The sequence below is a fragment of the Pezoporus occidentalis genome, unplaced genomic scaffold, assembly GCF_034315485.1.
Source record: "Pezoporus occidentalis ecotype Australia unplaced genomic scaffold, CSIRO_AGI_Poc_V1 ctg201, whole genome shotgun sequence".
In the NCBI taxonomy this organism is placed as follows: Eukaryota; Metazoa; Chordata; class Aves; order Psittaciformes; family Psittacidae; genus Pezoporus; species Pezoporus occidentalis.
Window position 1 is genome coordinate 696,290 of NW_026913868.1, and position 20,732 is coordinate 717,021.

The following is a 20,732-nucleotide window of genomic DNA, read 5'->3' on the forward strand; positions in this document are numbered from 1 at the left end:
TACAATTTTAAAGGCACTTTTCAAAGCTGCTTGTAGAATTCCTAAACGGCTTTGCTGCAGGCTCTCTCAGAGCAGGGAGAGTGCAGGCTGCTCACTTAAACACCTCCCTCCAACTTTTTAGAACAAAAAATTAGAATATACTTTCAGAGAAGGGTGATTCAGGTTTCTCTTTCTCTTGAAACGACCTCATTTTGCTTCTGTTTTGTGGGGGATGTGTTTTGACTTTAAACTTTTAATATTTTGCTTGTAGCAAAATGTCAGATTACAACCAATTAGGCTAACTGTTTGGAAATTACTTTCTATTATGTTCCATAAGTCATTAGTGAGGTTTTTGAGTGCTTTTGGTGGCTGTGAGGCAGTAAAATATTCAAGAACAGATTTAGGCATCAAATAATCAAGTTATTGATGCAGCTCAAATTCCACTTCTAATAAGAAAATAATTTTTATTTATGAAGCAAGTCTCCATTTACTCCCCTCAGGCTACTCAAGGTCTTGAGTAATACTGTCCTTGAACAGTGTCAGAAAAACACCGTAATACTTCTGAGGAAAAAACCCAAAACTGTAGTCATAAAACTGTATATAGGGATTTAATGGAGGCAGAATCTGCCAATAGAGAGGAAGGCAGAGGTCCTTAAAACAAGGGAACTTGCTGTTTGGTTGGGTTCACATCAGGTCTCAGGTGTACCTTTGTGCAGATGCTCAAATGGCATTAATTTTTCATCCAACGAGCTATGAAGGAGAAGAAGAGTCACCTGCTGAGCTAATCTGTTGGCAAGGAATTCCAAAAGATGGGGTGAACTGGTATGAAAGTGTGATGGGAAGAAATTGGGGATAGGAGAGAGAAGGTAGCAGATGCTGAGGGGATAGAAATGTCCAGAAATGTCAGCCTGTAGTGGATGAGCCCTCCCAGCTGGGGAAGAGCAAAACTGAGGTTATGGAAGGAAGACTGGCCACATGTGGTGAGGACCTACTCATCGCTATTTGTAGTGAAAGTGATTGCCAGGGGGGTGGAAGGATAGAGGAACTTGCTTGAGGCTAACAAGTTCTGTGAGGTTCAGCCTTTGTTCCTGCCATCATTTGGGCTCCCAGACTCTCCAAGCTCCTGCTTCTTGCTCTAGACCTGAGTTAGCTTGATTTGATGTCAGTGGAGAACAATGTGAAATCCTTCAGTCCTAATCCAGTCTGTGTTTCAGCGATTTGGCACTTTTAAGAAGTTGAGAAGAGTGTGTGTTTCTCTAAAAGTAGGATTTGAGACTCTGGCAAGCATGTTGCCAGATGATTCTCTAGCTAGCTGGTTTTACTTAGTCCCCATCCTTTTCCTCTTCTGTTGCTTCTATTTCTGGTTATGCTTCATTTTGGCCAGGTTGGATGGGGCTTTGAGCAATCTGGTGTAGTGGAAGCTGTCCCTGTCCATGGCAGGAGGATTGAAACCAGATGATCTTTAAGGTCCTTTCCAACCCAGCCCAACCCATTCTATGATTTGGATTATGCACAGTCTTCAGTGCAGTGTGTCCTAGCTTGTGCTGTGACATCAGCTTGTGTCATTGCTTTACAAACTGAATTTCAGCAGCTTTCCAAAGTTTCTCAGTGTGATTTGAATAGCTTTAGCCTTGATGTGGTTCACCTGCTACAAAAATAGCAAACTAGAGCTCTTTTAGCCCAAAGTGTAGCTTACTTTGTTAGCACCCATGTTCCAAACTCAGTCCTTCCCACTTCCTAGAGAATAATCTCAACTGAACATAACACAATATGTCATTTTCTGTGTGATCTTGAATCTCTTTTCTCTCTCCCCAGAGGTCACACCGTGAAGGCCGTGTGTGAGTCTTTTCACTTAGCCAAGGATGCCGGGTTCAAAGTGGTGGCGCATATGATGCCTGATCTACCAAACATGGGGCTTGAAAGGGACATGGACCAGTTTGTTGTGAGTACAGCTTAAAATAATGGGGAGTTTCTAGTGTGTTCCAGCTTTTTCATCTAATGCTGCTTCTCTTTCTTAACTATTAGTTATAACCCAGGCCAGAATTGTTTCTTAAGGACAAATAATTTAAAATTCATTTTTGAAGGTGGAGGGTGAGAAAGATTTGTTGAACTACTTCATCCAGAAAATTATATCCTTGCCTCATGAAAGACTGAGTCACTCGGGTCTCTGTGGAATATAGCACTTCCGATATTAACTAGGGCTCTTAGTTCTTCCAAGGTGGTTTTCTTCCCTTGGATTTAGAATACTGCATGATTCAAAGTTAAAAGCATACTATCTCAAAGGTACTTAATTGCATAATAGAGTGCATAGGTGTATTATATAGCATCTCTGTTCTTGTCTCAGTGCTAGTCAATATCTATCAATGATGCAGAAGAAAATCTAGAAGTATTTGCATAGAAACTGAAATGAAGAATAAAGAGTAAATGTAAATAGTGCGGGGAATTTACCACTTCATCTGGTAGCCTGGTGGATTTTCACATAATTTCTATTGTGTTTTAAGTCAAATTGGTTGGTTTTTTTCCAAATAGTGTAAAAACTCCAGTCACAGGTATATTTCCATGCAAGTCAGACTAGGTGCTTCCAGGCACTAAAAAGCTATTGGTGCAATGGAATATATTCATCAGAAGGACAGGCAGAAAGCAGTGGTTTATCTTGGTATGCTGCAAACACACATGTCTAGAAAGAGCTAATCGAAAATGCAGTTGTACAGTACATGAAGGCAATTCTGAAACCTCAGGAGGTACTTTTTCTAAGGGCTTCTGTGCAGAATTCCTTGAGCTCTTCATAAATGTATTATCACAGTACTCAGCAAATCTTATGTTCATGTGAAAAAGTGAGAGGCTGGGGCAAAGGGGTATGCATAAAACTAGAGGAGAATTCAGTGAGAGAGCTCAAAATTAACTCAAAATTCCTGCCCTAGATGTTAGAATCATAGAATAGTTAGGGTTGGAAAGGACCTTAAGATCATCAAGTTCCAACCCCCCTGCCATGGGCAGGGACACCTCACACTAAACCATCTCACCCAAGGCTTCCTCCAACCTGGCCTTAAACACTGCCAGGGATGGAGCATTCACAACCTCCCTGGACAGCCCCTTCCAGTGCCTCACCACCCTCTCAGTAAAGAATTTCCTCCTTATATCCAATCTAAACTTCCCCTGTTTAAGTTTTAACCCATTACCCCTTGTCCTGTCACTACAGTCCCTAATGAATAGTCCATCCCCAGCATACCTATAGGCCCCCTTCAGATACTGGAAGGCTGCTATGAGGTCTTCACGCAGCCTTTTCTTCTCTTGAATTAATTTCTTACAGTGCTGGAGGAGGTAGAGGGTGGGCATCTCATTAGCAGTGTTTCCAGAGAATTGCTTGTGATGCAGGGTATGGGAAAATTTGGGAGTCCCTTCCTGTATCTTAGATATATATCTCATACATATATATACATGGACCTGTTAGACTGAGTTCAGAGGAGGCCACAAAGATGCTCTGAGGGCTCGAGTACCTCTGCTATGGAGACAGGCTGAGAGAGCTGGGCTTGTTCAGCCTGGAGAAGAGGGAGAGAGGTCTCCAGGGAGACCTTAGGGCAGTTTCCAGTGCCTAAAGGGGTTGAAAAGAAAGCTGGAGAGGGGCTTTGGATAAGGGCCTATAGAGAGAGAACAGCAAGGAATGGCTTCAAACTGACAAAGGGCAGATTTAGATGAGATCTTAGGCAGGAGTTCTTCCCTGTGAGGGTGGTGAGGCCCTGGCACAGGTTGCCCGGAGAAGCTGTGGCTGCCCCATCCTTGGCATTGTTCAAAGCCAGGCTGGATGGGGCTTTGAGCAACCTGGTCTAGTGGAAGGTGTCCCTGCTTATGATAAATGGTTGGAACTGGATGAGCTTTAAGTTCCCTTCCAACCCTAGCCATTCTAGGATTCTTTGTTGTATATCTCATGAAGTTCTGTGGTATTTATGTGTAATTGTACTACTTAGTGAAGTAATATTAGGCTGGAGAGAATTTGTGATAGAAGAATAGTATAATACTGACAAAAAGACTTGAAGAGTTAACCTTGGATAAGACCCAGCAGAGAAGATGGAGTAATCTAAGGTATTTAGAAGATGTAAAACTGAAGAGAGAGGAATTCTTTAAGGCAGAATTACAAGCATATATAGGAAGTATTTAGTGATTATTATTCTTTGCTGCTTACCCATGATAAATGGCTAAGGCTTTTCCACTGTCTGATTTGGAGTTCCTCCTCTTTCATTGAAGGAGATGTGGGGAGTCTGTTTAAAGGTGTAACTTCAAGTGATGCTGAACTGCCTCCAGTTTCTGTAGGCTGCCAGGCTCCCCTGCTTGTTAGGGGAAGGATGATGCCATTCTGTATTTTGTCCATATATTTATGACAATTTTTGCAGAAATAGAAGAGGCAGAAGGTGAAGTTTCCAGAAAGAGGAGACAAGAATTGGTGATAAGGCTGGAACTGTGAAAGAGGGGGATTAAAAGAAAGCTAGGAAAATAGTTGAACATAGAAAAGCAGGAGGAGGAGGAAACAAATCGGAGAATGTCAGCTGGTTTAGACTGTTTCCAACAGAACGATCTCTTGGCTTTGGAGCTTGGAAAACCAGTGCTGATGGCAGGCCAGCTCTGGGACATGATAGGATGGGAAAAGTGAAAGCAGATGAGTATGAGGCCCAAAGAGAATTAGGAAATTTTTAAATTTAGAAAAGGAAGGGATAAGGTAAGATCAGAATTTTTTGCTGCAACTGGCAAAAAGGCAGGTTGAAGGGCCAGGAAAGAGAAATGCTAAGCAGGGGATTAAGAAAACCAGGTGATAGTTTAAAAGGGGGAATTCAAGACTACAAGGGGGGTGAAGACCAACTGACAGCTGTGTTAATGAGTTCACAAATTTGAAGCAGGACTTGCAGATCGAATTAAGATTAGATGCCAGTGAACATACAGATGAGAAGCTGGAGGATGAGTAATCAGTGTGGAGGATGAAGCCTTCAAGAAGCAATACGAATGCTGCAGAGTGTGGAAGAAAAGTGGGAGTTGGGAGGCAAGCTGGTGGGGAAGAGGTGATAGATCACATCAACATGGAGAGAACAGCTATACCTGTGTCATTTCAAACAAAAGTAAGTATGGGAAAGGGGAGAAGAAGGAATCAAAAATGGTTGTATTAAAGAGGTGTGCAGGGTCCCCACCTTGACCTGAGACTGGTCAGCATATGTAAAAAGACCTGTGTGAAGGAGGTGGCTGTGAATTTGCTGCCTAGCTAAGTGATCACCATGCCTTGTGGAAAATGGAGCTGTAGGGAATGGGAGTGGAGAGGTTGTTGATCGTAGAATCACAGACTGGTTTGTGTTGGAAGGGACCTTAACGCTTATCCAGTTCCGACCCCCTGGCATGGGCAGAGACACCTTCCACTAGACCAGGTTGCTCCAAGCCCCATCCAGCCTGCCCTTGAGCACTGCCCCAGGGATGGGGCAGCTACAGCTTCTCTGGGCAACCTGTGCCAGCGCCTGACCACCCTCATAGGAAGGAATTTTTCCTAATATCTAACCTAAACCTTCCCTCTCTCAGTTTAAAGCTCTTGATCACTGTGACGTGTTTCAAGGTGGACTGGTGAACAGGAGACCACTGTCCTCTTCCCTTTACCTTCTCCTATGCCTTTCTGATCCTATTTTAAATGCTTTATAACTTGTTTTTTAAAGATCCTTTGTCTTAAATAGTAGAGAATAAAGGGTAAAAGCAACTCTTTTTCCCTTTTTTTATTTCCCTCTAGAATCCACTGGTGAACATGATAGAAGTATTTAGCAGGCAGTAATTCCTCCTTTCTTGGGGATTCAGTGAGATAGTAATTCTCTATATCCTACCTTTAAAATTTTCTATCATAATTTTGAGTTTAACAACTTATGTGTTGTGCTCTATAAATGTTAGCCCATGCTCGTAAATATTTAGACGTTTCTACTACATAAAAATAATGTGAGAGCAAAGAGAGGAGCCAAATGAAGAGCATCTGTTGTGTTCTTGCAACAGTACTGAGCTGTTCATGAGCAACAGGAGTGCTCTTTTATGCAGTATTCTCCTAAAATGTATCATCATCTTTGACTTTTGGGACAAAACCACCTGTGGCTTATCAAGGATCTTTATAGATCTTTGATTTTGCAGTACTTCAGAATAGTTTAGAAAGATAACTTTATTTGTTGTGATATTAACCTCCTTTCTAGCCATGTGCTTTTCAGACCAGGGAAAAGTAGGACAAAAAAGGAACTAAGTTGACTTTAAAAGGAGGTCTAAGCACCTTGCTTTCATTACCAGTTGACGTATTAAATACAGGGGCTTCTCTTGGGAAGGTAACAACTTGCTGATTGTGCTGACTGCATACTAAAAATACTGGGTGCTTCTTCAAATTGAACAGGTAATTATGGTTTCAAGACTAACATTGTTTCTGTCCTGTATGACCTATTGATTTTGAAACATTTCCTGCTCCTTCTATCCAGTAGCAAGGATGCTCATCGGTTACTTCTTTGCAAACATGTCTAGATTTTCAAAGTTGTGTGTGTATATAGCAACGGTTTTCCTGGACAGTTTATTAATAATTACCCCAAATGTTAGTTCATTGATGGGATTATATTGAATGTGTTTCGTTATATGCAAATATAATTTTTTACAGTACATAGGAAGTGCCTGGCTTCATCAGGAAAAGTATTAGTTGCCTTTTTTTAAAGAGAGTGGATGTACTAGTCCTGTGTCCCCTTTATGTTGTGCTTCTCCACTCCCTCCCTCATCATGCCTCTTTTCTTCCCTTATTATTGATTCTTTTTATAGCCTTGGAGGATTTCCTTTCTACTTCAGGTCTTTCCACCCCATTCCACATATGGGGAAAGCGCTGCAGGGAGGGAGTATGCTCTGCTTCTTCCCACCACCCATGTGGCTGTGCCAGGAGCATCAGGTAGTGTACATCTACATACACACGCTGCTATTTACTGTTGGCAAATGCAGGCATAACAGATAACACTGATTCGCAGTGCCTCACGTAGCAGGTGGTCGGAGAAAATAATTAGAATAATAGCTAGAATAAATCAAGGACTCAGCGGGAATAATGGAATTGTTACTAGAGCAGACACCTCATTCTGTGGAACGCGATAAACACTCAGCTTTGCTGCTGAACCACGAGAGAGATGAGGTGACTCTAGGGGTAAATGGTTGGGAGGATTCATGAATCACACTTGCCAACAGGGCTACCAAGCAGAACTTAGGATTTAAGCAAAAACTTCAGGAGGCTAAAGAATTCCCAGGATTTTATTACTAAATTCCTCATTCTGTTTCTGCAGAGCCACTGAGTGGCAATAGTATAATCAACAAAGTTTATCTGCTCTAAAATAAATACTACTAAGTTAGTAATGGATTTATGAATGGAGAAGATATTGCAATGTTTGTTTTCTATTTATGGTCTTTGCCTAAGCATGATTTACTGTTGCTGTTCCTCCCAGTCTTCCAGGAGGGATGGCTGAAAGCCCATCTCTAACAGCTTTAAAGACCTTTTATAGATGAATTAAATCTGAGGAGCAGAAAAAAAGGAAAGGAAACAGGGAGGAAAGACAGAAGATCAGAAATTTCAAGTGTGGGAAGTGTCAGGGGAAGTGTCATGGCAAGTTGTGGCAGAGCCTGTCAGCTCTGAAGGCACGTGGGAGCTGGTGGATGCAACCCAGAAACATCAGATAGGCCTCCAGTTGTTGAGGAGCTCTTTTTCCATGAGGAGATCTGTGAGGATGTCCTGTGGCTTTAGTCTGTCTAAAGTCTCGGATAAATAAAATGATGAGGGTAAAAGCATAGGCAGGACTATTTAAAGGATAGTATCGGAAACAAATAATCAGGCTGAGGAGCTTTTTGGTTTGTTTCAGTGGAGCTGTTCTTGTGTTCCTTAAATAAAATACAATCACTGAATGGTTTTAGTCTCGTGAAAATTCCTTTTCTTATAGTCATATGTCAGACTGGATTTTATTTTTTTTTATTGAAAGAATTTCAAAATAAACATTTCCCAGAAATAGACCAGTTTTAGTGAAATGCCTGTTGCGCCTGTGGTTCAAGTGTAAGTGGTGCAGAAGGGTCCATCCTTGAACATGAGGGAGAAAAGCAACAGTCAAGTAATGCTGTGGGTGATATAAGTGTCCTTTTTCTTTGCAACGTATTTGACGTTGTTGTAAAACTTCAGATACTGTTATATCACCTTTAGCTGTAAATAAGAAGATAGTTTTCCTGAGGACTCCCATATTCACCAGGGAGATTAAATTCATAATTAAACTAATATATTGCACCTCAATTGGGGCTTTTAATAACTGTAATAAAAGATGGTTAAACTGCTGATCTATATTGATCTTTTACTCCTTTGGGAAGAGTGTTATCTGTGTTTTTAAACAGAGCTCTGAAAGGTTTCATGGGGTAAATGATTTCTCTTTCAATTCCTGCTAAACATCTCATTGAGACGCTGTTATTTGCAGGTAGCCAGCATTACCTCTGTAAATATGTCTTTTTTTTTTTTTTCTTTTCATGGCACATTTACAGAAATAGATTAGACAGTATTTAATGATCAGTCCTTCAGTTACTAGAGCTTCTCTTCGAGTTCTAGTAAATGTTAATGCTAAAAAGCCCTTCACTTTGGAAACAGTTATAGTTCCATGAACTATGACCAATGCCATGGTAATTTTTATGTTAATATGAATCATGTTAGTAAGGGACAATCTATTTTTGGAAAGTATTTTCACAGATAATTTTCACATTCATATTTCTCTGGATAACATATCTAGATAAAGCCCCAGTGTGTGCCCACTTCTGCAGATGGTGGAGTTGTGTGCACAAAGCTTCTCTCCCACTCCAGCGTATGTGTGTAAATGACTTTTATGTGCTCACTGGGTATGTTTGCTGCATCTCTGGGTATGTTTCCTATAAAGTAGGTTAAACTTCTCTCTAGATATGTGGGGTGTAGGAAAGAAGTAGAAGTTAAAGCTGCAGCCCTCAGTGTGGCAATGTGCACGAGCAGAATAGCTGAATCCATTGAATAGTTTAGGTAAAACTGGTCCTTCAGCTTCTGCATCATCTGGGGACCCATGGGCAATGTAGAAAATGAAGAGGATGGGGTTTCAGTAGTGGCCTGATGTTTTCTGCGTTTCGCTGTAGAAATAGTACATACTGAATCACAGAATCCTAGAGTCTCAGGTCAGAAGGGACCTTAAGGATCATCTGGTCCAATCTTTCTAGACAAAGCATAACCTAGACTACATGGCCCAGGACCCTCTCCAGCTGAATGTTGACAGTGTCCAAAGTTGGGAGGTTCACCACTTCTCCTCGGAGATTATTCCCATGGCTGATTTTTCTCATTGTGAAAAATTTTCCTCTTGTGTCCAACTGGTGATAAAGTCTCCCCTTGAGCCTCCTTTTCTCCAGGCTGAACAAGCCCAGTTTTCTCTGTCTTTCCTCACACGGCTGACCAGTCCTTGGATCCTCTTTGTGGTGCTTCTCTGGACCCTCTCCAGAGCAGGAACCAAACCTGAGGACAGTATTCCAGTTGTGTCCTGACAATCACTGAGGAGAGTGAGACAATGACATCTTTATCTCTGCTAATGATGCCCTTGTTGATGTAACCCAGCATCCTGTATTGCTGTACCATTAATATGGACATGATAAATTACAAGGCTGTGTGGAAAACCTGCATTTATTACTGGTCTTGGACTGCTTCCTTTGTCTTTCTGAATTAGTATTTTGTTCACACACACGTTTTCCTCCAGCATGCCAGCTGTAAAAGTTACAATAACAATAATCACTACCTTTAAAATAGCTTCTCATTCACAAAAAGCTTCTGCTAAATACAAAGGTACATTTGAGACCCTTTCTCTGCCTGAACTAAAAGATCATTTCTTCACTTGACAGTCCCAAGGCCACCACAGGTTGCACAGGCTCCTGCAGTCATTCGTGGTTTTTCACACCAGCATTCAGAAGTTGTTTTCTGGGGCTTTTTCACTGCTGCTGGGCCCCTTGCTGCTGCAGTCAATAATGAGCATATGGCTGAGAACATGCAGCCAAATGGAAAGGGGTGCAGGAACAGGGGGATGTGTCTTGGCTAGAGAGTGTGAATTTGATGCTTGTTTAGGCAAAGAGAGCATCATTCAGTAAAATACGTATTTTAGCAGCAACCATCAGCAGCAACTGAGTGCTTGTCATCAGAGTGCACAAACCATGATGTCCAAATTAAATTTCTGAGGACTAAGTTGCTAGGTTGGGGGGGTAGGTGGGGAGTTTGGTATTAAATTAAAAAAAAAGCTTACTGGAAAAGTCTAATGCTTTTGCTATGAACAAGGATGAGAGAAGCTTCCACAGGGTTGAGTGGGGTGGGAAAGGACACGTGGTTGTATATGGATGCTCCTTATGGTGAGTTCTGATGAAGGGGGATTAGATTATCAAAAACATTAACTGAGTTGCAGTTTTGGGGGTATGTGAAATGTAAAGATATGCTTTACAAGGATCTGTATAGCAAAATCTGTGTACTCAAGACAGTGAAAAATGCTGTATTTCCTATACTTAGCCCTAGGGGAAAGCTGACCCTTCCAGACAGAGAGACCAGAGTTCTGTGCTTAGTAAAAGTGAAGGTGAAACTTCACAGCAGATTGATTGAGGTATTCTCATGGGTTTCTCCAAAACTGCGTAATAAATGGAGACTCACTTGGAGCACCTGCAAGACTAAGCAGATGGGACTGCTTGGTGCAGTGAGCACAATCTGGAGAGATTTGTCTTGGTGTTCAGATAGACACTGAGTTCAGGAGTCAAAACCACGCTCCAAGGTCATGCTGCTGATGCCCAAGGCCTCTTACAAATGTTAAATGTCTCTTCTTATTATCAAGTTGTATTATAGCAGTGCTGGGAAATGTCGCAGACTAGGATCTCCTTGCCGTAAGTTCTGTGCAAACTTGGAGAGAGCAACTTTCCAACAGTGTTGGACAGGAGGCAGTCTGTGGATCCTGAGAGTCCAGGAGTAAAGAGAGACCCTGAGGTAGGAGGCAGGCATGTTCCCTTCTTGTCTGGCAGCAGCAGCTTCCTATACTATGTAGAGAAGTAGGGTATTTATGACTGAGGTGCATAGTCTTGGGTAAATAACTCTCTGAAGACAGCTTCACATCTGCGGACAAAATGCTCCTGTTAGTTTGTCTCTATTTTAATGGTCGCTTTGCACCCCAAGAGTGGCTCCTTCCTCGGTTTAATGTGATAATACATTGTTATTGAAGCTGAAGATTGTGTTAGACACTTCTGGAAATGTTCCCTTTGGCATATGGATCTGGAGTCTTGAGGCTGTTGGGAAAGGGAGGAAGTTTAACAGCTTCCTATATCTTGAAGGGTGAATTACAAGGTCCTTCACACTGTTCACTCTGGGTATTAGCAGACAAATCCACTTACTTTATTTGATGTTCAAAGTCTGCATGAGGCATAATACATCCTAAAATAAGCATATATATTAGTCTGGTAAGTAGCAACTGAGATCATACATTTTTGTTTATTCATAGAATCACAGAATGGGTTGGGATGGGAGGCACATTAAAGCTCATCCAGTTCCAAACCCCCTGCCACAGGCAAGGACACCTTCCACTACACCAGGTTGCTCCAAGCCCCGTCCAACCTGCCCTTGAACACTGCCAAGGATGGGGCAGTCACAGCTTCTCTGGGCAACCTGTGCCAGGGCCTCATGATTCAGAAAAAACTCCAGGAACAAACACCCCAGGTGCAGGGAGCATCTTACACTCACCACCCTCACAGGGAACAGCTTCTTCCTAAAATCTCATCTCAGTCTCCCCTCTGTCAGTTTAAAGCCATTCCCCCTTGTCCTGTCCCTGCCGCCCCTTGTCAAAAGCCCCTCTCCAGCTTTCTTGGCAGCCCCTTTAGGCACTGGAAGCTGCTCTAAGGTCTCCCCAGAGCCTTCTCTTCTCCAGGCTGAACAAGCACAGCTCTCTCAGCCTGTCTCCATAGCAGAAGTGCTCCAGCCCTCAGGGCATGTTTGTGGCCTGCTTTGGACTCCCTCCAACAGCTCCACATCTTTATATTGGGCCCCACAGCTGGACATAGGCCTGGGGAGAGGGTCTCACCAGAGCAGAGCAGAGGGTGAGAATCCCCTCCCTCGACCTGCTGGTCAAGCTGCTGGTGATGGAGCCCAGGACACGGTTGGTTTCTGGGCTGTGAGTGCCCATTTTTGGGCCATGTTGAGCTTTGATGAGTCATATTCTGGTAACCTGAGAAGAAATCTCAGGTCACATAATTGAAAGATAGTGATGTTAAGTGATTTTTAAAATGACCACTTCTCAGACTGCTGTTGGATAGGATTTATTTTCCTGCTTCCCAGGTGACAACTGCTGCTTGACTATGTGCATGTTCCCAGGCTGCTCCAAAGGCAGCAAAAAGGCCCAATTTAGTCCCTACTTCTCGGTCAGTAGGCCATTGCCTGTATCATTGAATGCAGATCCTATCTTTACATTTTAATTAGACTAGCATTTACAAGAAAGAGGGGGAAAATGCAAATTTAGAGTTAAAATGGAGCCACATTTTTGAGCCACAAGCTTCTGTTAATGCATATAATTAAACTGCTAAGTGATTGTTCATTCCCTGTAGAGTTGAAAGTGTCATTCAAGGCAGTAGCTTTCAAGTGCTACCAGTATTCAGAGTTATAAATAATACAGCTGATGGAGATAAGGAATGCTGTAATATGGAGAGTTAAGATAATGTTCGTCTTAATGTACTCAGGCATGAATTTATTCATCTGTTTAATGCAGGGACTACAGTAAAGGAACCAATTCAAGAATCAGGTTGAGTGGCACCTGGTTTCTAGTGGACAGTCATTTAAAAAATGGATTTTAGTGACATTTAACAAATCCTGACATTTTAGTAAATTGCTTTTAAAAATGGCTGCATTTATCCTATAACTGATATCTGATCAAACAGTAGAACATCTTGAGAGCAAGAAGATTAAAGATGCAACTGAATCTTTGATCTATAAAATATTGAAGTGAAATCCCAGAAAATAATATTTTTCTCTTTTTGGAGAGCTGCGGGTTTTTGGTGTCTTCAAAACATGTTTCTAATTTGTTCTGCAGTTAAAGCAGTCACTAAAATCAGATTAAAACTGCAAGGTATGATCTTTAATATTGGCTGAGTTGTGCTATTACTGGACTTGAAAATGGGACCAAACTGCTGAATGCTCTCATGATCCTAAATCATTTGACCTTTCTGTTCCAACTCTGAACTGATACAAGGGTGACTAATGGGGTTTTTATTTTTAAAGTTTATTGCAAATGCACACAACAGTGAAATACTCAAGTTCAGGACTTCATCTCCTGATTCCATCTCCTCTTATATTCTGACCTTTTTTGGTTCACGTAGTGTTACATTGACTTAGTTTTCAACTCATGTCTGTTTTCTTGGACAGTAATTGCAATGTCGTGCAATTTCTGTGACTGAAAGCAATTGATGAGAGTTGGACAAAAGAATTCCATCATGCCCTAGGATACGTCTGACTTGATGGAAAAATCAGTGGCTTCTTGGCATCAAAAGTACTAATTTTACACCCATTGGACTCTGATTATTCATATTGGCAGTGAGTTTATGAGGTGGTGGATGAATGGATCCTACAGATGCCATTAGCTTTAATAACGAGGAACTTCTACAACAAAGGCATATGCTACTAAAATCAATTACTGTTCTCATAAAGCATGTTAGTGTCTAACTTGTATAACCTTGTAGACTGAATGTGTGTTGATGGGATCTTATTAAGATTCATTGTTTGTAATTCACAGAGCAGCTGTTCCAACAAGTAAAGTATGTTTAATGGAACTCAGGTGAAGCAAAAAATTCGTGAATTCCAGGATTGTGTGGTTACTCGTTATGTTATTTAATGTGAAAAAGTACTCGATTTTTCTCTAATACCTCATAAATTGAGCAAGGCTATGAGAAACATTATGTTAGGATACAAAAATAGATTTTAGGATCCAGAGATATTTTAGGATTGAGAGAAGTCTTGAGTAGAAGGACTTGGGGGGTGATTGTCAATCAGAGGCTCAACGTGATTCAATGATGTGCTCTTGCAGCCCAGAAACCAACAGTGTCCTGAGCTGCATCACCAGCAGCGTCACCAGCAGGACCAGGGAGAGGATTCTCCCATTCTGCTCTGCTCTGATGAGACCTCCCTGCAGTCCTGCATCCAGCTCTGGGGCAACAGCATAAGAAGGGCATGGAGCTGTTGGAGCAAATCCTGAGGAGGCCACAAAGATGCTCTTGAGGACTGGAGCACCTCTGCTATGGAGACAGGCTGAGAGAGCTGGGCTTGTTCAGCCTGGAGAAGAGGAGGGTTCAGGGAGACCTAAGAGCAGCTTCCAGTGCCTAAAGGGGCTACCAAGAAAGCTGGAGAGGGGCTTCTGACAAGGGGCGGTAGGGACAGGACAAGGGGGAATGGCTTTAAACTGACAGAGGGGAGATTTAGGTTAGGTATTGGGAAGTTCTTCCCTGTGAGGGTGGTGAGGCCCTGGCACAGGTTGCCCAGAGAAGCTGTGGCTGCCCCATCCCTGGCAGTGTTCAAGGCCAGGCTGGACAGGGCTTGGAGCAACCTGGTCTAGTGGAACGTGTCCCTGCCCATGGCAGGGTGTTGGAACTTGGATGAGCTTTAATGTGCCTTCCATCCCAAACCATTCTGTGATTCTATGATATGAAAAGGTCCATGTTTATGAACCTCCACATCATTTAAGTTTCAGCTCATCTGAATTGGCAGTTTATTTTTAGTTACAGTTAAACCACTATGATGATCTCTCATGTCCTGTCCATCATCTACACACAGAAGTTTAAATTTTTAGCATTCACTTTTATTACACGAGATGTGTTAAATGCTAATTTGCTTACAAGCTTTAGATAGAAGGGAGAAAACTTCAAAGAAAATTGGTTTAGTAGCTTTGAAGTTGTATGTGTGTTCATTTGGAATATTCATGCATGCAGGAGCACTGCATCCTCAAGTGATTCAAAAAGCCTGGAAATACGTCAGGATCCTTTTTGTCTAGGTCATCTTTAACCTCTAACTTCATGGTGCATTAGCAGACGTGGATTTAAGACCTGCTTGAGTGGTTGCTAGAGCTGATGGAAAGCCTCCTGTTGACTCCAGTGATGCTGTGGATGGTGATCTTCGGAACAAATGTTGGTGTAGGGATGGAATTTGTTTTGGCAGTAAACTGTTCTGAACATTTTTATCAGTCAAAGACACCTTTTAAGGTGTCTAATTATAAAAAGAAAAGGCTACAATTCCTCCTAAAGCTTGGCATGTGTTAGCATTTTATAGTTCCTTTGTTTCATGAGAGACTTAATTAAAGTTGTTTGTAAGTGGGAAAAGGTTAAGCCATTATATATTGGGATTTACAGAAACTATTTAAAGTTTACTGCTGGAAAAAGGGGTTCAGGAAAAAAAGACACTGCTCTGTTATATGGTTTGAAATTAATTACTTGTGAAATAATTTAACTTGAGGAATATTTTGAGAAATAGTTTAAGAAAAAGTATGAAAACACGTTGATTTTCTTTTTATGCCAGCACTACTGAAATATAAAGTGGCATTATCAGCTAGCTTAATACATTGACGTAAAATGCGAGTGTGTGTGTATAAAGAGGCAAATTCACAGTGATTAGAAACCTTCACATTTGACCTTGCCTTTGACTGCTGGATGGTTTTAACCTTACTGCTGTGTTAGTGCCTTTCCCTTTAATCTGCATTGTAAATTGCTGAATGTTTAAATATTGTGTGGTGAATCATACATGCTTTTGCATTCTGTTCAGTGCTGTTGCAAATATTAATATATAACCTTACTGGAAGCCTTTTTTTCTTGCTGGAGTGGTTTATTTACCTTCCTATATCTCACTAGGGAAGCATCATTGCTTCTTTACCTTAATGTCTGTCTCCAGTGCCGCTTGGCCATTGAGCTCCTCTTGTCAGAACAATCACCTCTTGCATTCTTTTCTTATTCCTTCTTTCACAGTTGCTTTGTTTTACATTACAGCACCTCTAACCATCCACAAAAGGTGGAAGTCTGTCCTTTCGGGTTGTTTCAGAACAGCAGGATTCTGAATTATTTTTCTGACCCTATGTTACCTTATCATAGAATCACAGAATGGTTTGGGTTGGAAGGGATCTTAAAGCTCATCCAGTTCTAACCATTTATCATAAGCAGGGACACCTTCCACTGGACCAGGTTGCTCCAAGCCCCGTCCAGCCTCCCCTCTGTCAGTTTAAAGCCATTCTTTCTTGTCCTATCCCTGCAAGCACTTGTCAAAAGCCCCTCTCCAGCTTTCTTGGCAGCCCCTTTAGGCACTGGAAGCTGCTCTAAGGTTTCCCTGAAGCCTTCTCATCTTGGGGTTGAACAACCCCAAATCTCTCAGCCTGTGTTATATGGTGTATGACTTTGTATTTCACACCTGCTTCTTCTGGTTGGTTTTAAAATAAGTCAAATGATTATTTTTCCCCCTCTCTTTGCATATTGAGCATCTGATGCACACCAGGGCCGGCACAGAAGTGGTAACAGTGGTCAGCTAAGGGCAGAATATGTCAGCCTGCTCTGACAGCTGCCAGCAACAGTATTGACCTGTAAACTCAAACTGAACCTGTGCAGTAGAGGGGAGTACACACACTTCTAAGAGATGTGTTAACCAGACATAATGGTTGCATGCTGTCACATGGGGGCATATCCTGTTTCTGACCTTATTTCCTTGCTGTGAGTTGGACTCGATGATTTTTATGGGTCCCTTCCAACTTGAGATATTTTATGATTCACTGGCAGTGCTGAATAGACCACCAGCCCTGCTCTGAGACAAAAGAAAAGCGCTCTCCCCAAACATATATCGGGTTCTTGCGTTATTGGGCTGAGTCATCCTGGTCAGGGGTCCATCAGGAACTGGAGCTGGCACGAGGCTGGGAGCAGGATGGCGTGTCTGGAAGTGTGGACAGGGCAGGGAGCCATCACGTCTGCTGCCTGGGGAGCTGTAGCACAAACCAGCCCAGAGTGCTTCCGCGTAAGTCATTTATGTCCTGTCCTCAGAGGTGGTGATGACAATTTATTGTTTCATGGAGCTGTCAAGATAAGTATTTTTTCTGATCTTGCAGTGGCCATGTGAGATTTTGTGACAAACAGGAGTGTTTATGGAGTGCATAAACAGTCCTGAGGAAAGGAGGAGACCAGCCTTATACCTGCACATTCTCCACAGTGAGCGTCTGGATGCTGGGGTTCAGAGTCATCTCTCTTTATCTGCCTCAGCCTAGATTCCTTGTAAACCAGTTCCTTTACAGATAGCCCAGCTTAGTGGAATAAAAGGTCTGTTAACTCTCTGGGATGGTTTCTTTGAGGAGAAATGAGTTAGTTATCCCTTGTAGAGGCTGAGGGTGGGAAACCAAGTTGTTTAGCGATTCTGTGACAACGTGAGTGCAATGAGGCTGTGCCCGGATGGGGTTCTCTCAGCTGCAGTAGTGGCTTTTGGCACAACCATTTTGCAGAGCTGCAGGTAACTCAGTGAGTTGATCCTAATTAACACAACCTTGTAAAATGTAAAACCAGTACCTCCCCCTTGTGTTGATTTATTTTTTTAATGAATCCATCCAGGACTTGCTGCTCCTTAAGCCTGCAGTGCTGCTGGGATGACGATGATGGCTGAAGCTTCATCAGGCCATGAATGCAGGATTTGGCAGTTAGTTTTGCAGGAGCAGTGTGGACTCGGGGCTGTTCAGCCTGGAGAAGAGAAGGCTCCAGAGTGACCTTAGAGCAGCTTCCAGTGCCTAAAGGAGCCAACAAGAAAGCTGGAGAGGGGCTTTTGACAAGGGGGCATGGCTTTAACTTGAAGGGGGAAATTTAGATGAGATCTGAGGCAGAAGTTCTTCCCTGTGAGGGTGGTGAGGCCCTGGCACAGGTTGCCCAGAGAAGCTGTGGCTGCCCCGTCCCTGGCAGTGTTCAAGGCCAGGTTGGATGGGGCTTGGAGCAACCTGGTCTAGTGGAAGGTGTCCCTGCCCATGGCAGGTGGTCTTGGACTAGATGAGCTTTAAGGTTCCTTCCATCCCAAACCATTCTGTGAGTTTTATGACTTTATACATGGTCTGGATCTTGTTTTGTCTCTTAAGCTGACTCAGTTGTCCCTCTCTGTAAGGATGTATATAAACTGCTCAGCATGGTGGTCTGCCTGGAAAAGCTGCTTTTAAAATGGTTTCCATTTTTAGCTGGATTAGTTCTGGGGTCTGTTGTTCTCTGCAGCTGCACAGCAGGTAAGGGTGGTTCAGGAGTGCGGATGTGCCAGGCAGAAGCTGCTGGAACAGCTCAGGCTGCTGTGATCCTGCCATTTCTCTGACCTTACTCGCCTCTTACTGTCTTTGTGCTGGATCTGCCATGCATCTGAGTTTGTGCAGATCTATTTTGATGTGCTTAAGCTAACAGCAAACCATTTACTGCTTTTTATCATGTTGAAGTACGGTTTTGTGAACCACAGTGAACCAGCAGAGCTGCTCAAGAGCTGCTTGGGTAGGGAGGTCCTGCTCCCGGCAGGCTGCTAATGGCACTTTATTCCAGCATCAGGGCTTGCTGAAGCACTGCAGGAGCTGGTTTAACACACAGCAGCAGTAGGAAACAGCAAAATGTCTTGAGTGGGTCTGGGCCACATGAATGTTTGAAGCACTTCAGCAAAGTGCTGGTGAGTACCAAAGCTAGCGTGGCAACTTGTGGGACCACGATAGCCTGCCAGTATCTCAACTTACATGGTTTTCTATATTATCTTTATTCCTCATACTATAATGCTGAAGAGGGATCAAGTGGTGGATTTCAAGTGTGCAACAGTCTAATCCAGTATTAGATCTGGCCATTGATGGTATTTAATGAGGACCATGTCATTGCTTAATTCAGTTCCATGGTTGCTTGATCCAGGGTACCCTGCCTGGTTTTCTTTTTTTTTTTTTTTAAGTGAATTTATTGTAACTGTCATCACTGAAATTTAATTTCAAACACACACACACACACACACCCCAATGCGATTGTTGTGTAGCATGAGCTGGTGCTGTCCAGTTTGCATTTTGGTGCTGGGATTTAGTCACAGGAATAAGCAGGAGGTACAGTTTGTCCTCCCATTCTCCAGGATTGTTCAGAATATCACTGTAGAATAAATCTGTTTTTCTTCATTGCTATTCAAATGATGTGTCGCAGACACATTGATTAATCTCTAAATGGGGTCTGCTGAGATTGAAGATAAGTACACTCATTTCTATTGTTCTAATTCTGAGCAGAGTCTGTTACAATAAAGGGTGCAGTATCTATTGAATTCATGCTGAAAGGTAAAAGCAATGCACAGATTCAACTCGTAGCATTGTCATGTGGATTTTTTCTTTAGCATCTTCTCTAAATCTAGAATGTACTCTTTATCTCAAGAAAAAATGTCGCAACCTGATAAATTCTGGCAACTCAGTGCAAGCCAGTAATTCTTAAAACATGTTTACAATTGTCTTTACAAAATCTGTCTTGAAATTCATTTTGTTGGGACACTGAAGCCCCAGGAAATGTGGTTTGTTTTGCCCTAACTTGCATTTTTTGTTCCACTTCTGCAGGAATTTTTTGAGAATCCTGCTTTTCGTCCAGACGGCATGAAGCTCTACCCGACACTAGTGATCCGTGGCACTGGTCTGTACGAGCTCTGGAAGACTGGAAGATACAAGAGCTACCCCCCCAGCACTCTTGTGGATCTGGTGGCTAGAATCCTGGCCCTTGTCCCACCATGGACACGTGTGTACCGTGTGCAGAGGTGATTTACTGTGGTGGGCCTTGTATATTGATTTGTTGCACTTGGAGGGATTCTTACTTTAATTACAGCAAGATCTGACTCAGCCTTTTATTATTTTTCAGCCTTAGTCATTATTACACTAAAGATTTTTAAAACTGCTTCCTTTCTATTTGGGATGGGAAAGGCCAAATAGAATGAGAAGCTATTTAAATTGAACTGCTTCTGAGCTATTTAAATTGAACTGCTTCTGTAATGCACCCAGAAACTTGGAAGATTTCTGGAGGCCTCACTGTTGCTACCACTCAGACAAGAGCATAGGATGCAGCACACATAATTCTCTAATGATACTGGTGGATAATTGCCTCTTGGCTGTGGGTGATGTTTCCTATATTTGTTGCAAGAGCTACGAGGTGTGTCATTTTTTTTGGCTATAGAGACTTCCTTTCTTTCCCCGTGGGTATTGCAGGGTTTTCATAAATGCACTTATGATAATGCCATTATTTCCGATGCTCACCTCCCAGGACAATAGATAATACTTACATTTAGCACTATATTTTCAGTGTGGAGTCTCCCTTGGACTGTTTTTCTTCTCTTATCTCCTAAATCTTTTTGATAATAGGAAGGGAGGCTATGACATACTTGACTATTTTCACATGTGCAGACAATACTCAGTTGGCTTCCAGCTATGTGAGCTGGAAACAGTGCCAATGCTGAGTTCTCCAAGAGCGTGTGGAATGAGAAAGCCTTGTGTGTTAGACATCACCTTCCTGGACTTCTCTAAGGCATTTGATTTTGGGTCCTGTGAGAAAGAAGCGTGACAGAGTGAGGATAAACAGTAAAACATGATAGAGAAGAAAGGTGGCTGAAGACAAGAAATGCTGGGTAACATTGACGAAGAAAGTATGGACTCAGGGTTATTACTGGAGTTTCTCAAACCTCCATTTAAAGATCTTGCTCAAATCTTGCTCAA

At 42.4% G+C, this 20,732-nt stretch overlaps 1 protein-coding gene across 1 annotated transcript in view; it reads left to right on the top strand.

Moving 5' to 3' along the window:
* The window catches only part of ELP3 (elongator acetyltransferase complex subunit 3), a 96,219-nt gene that overhangs the window by 31,896 nt on the left and 43,591 nt on the right, over positions 1-20,732 (top strand). The window contains exons 9-10 of the mRNA XM_062618579.1: positions 1,795-1,921; positions 19,590-19,783. Of these exons, the coding sequence (XP_062474563.1) occupies positions 1,795-1,921; positions 19,590-19,783 (321 nt within the window). The remainder of the gene's footprint in view (positions 1-1,794; positions 1,922-19,589; positions 19,784-20,732) is intronic.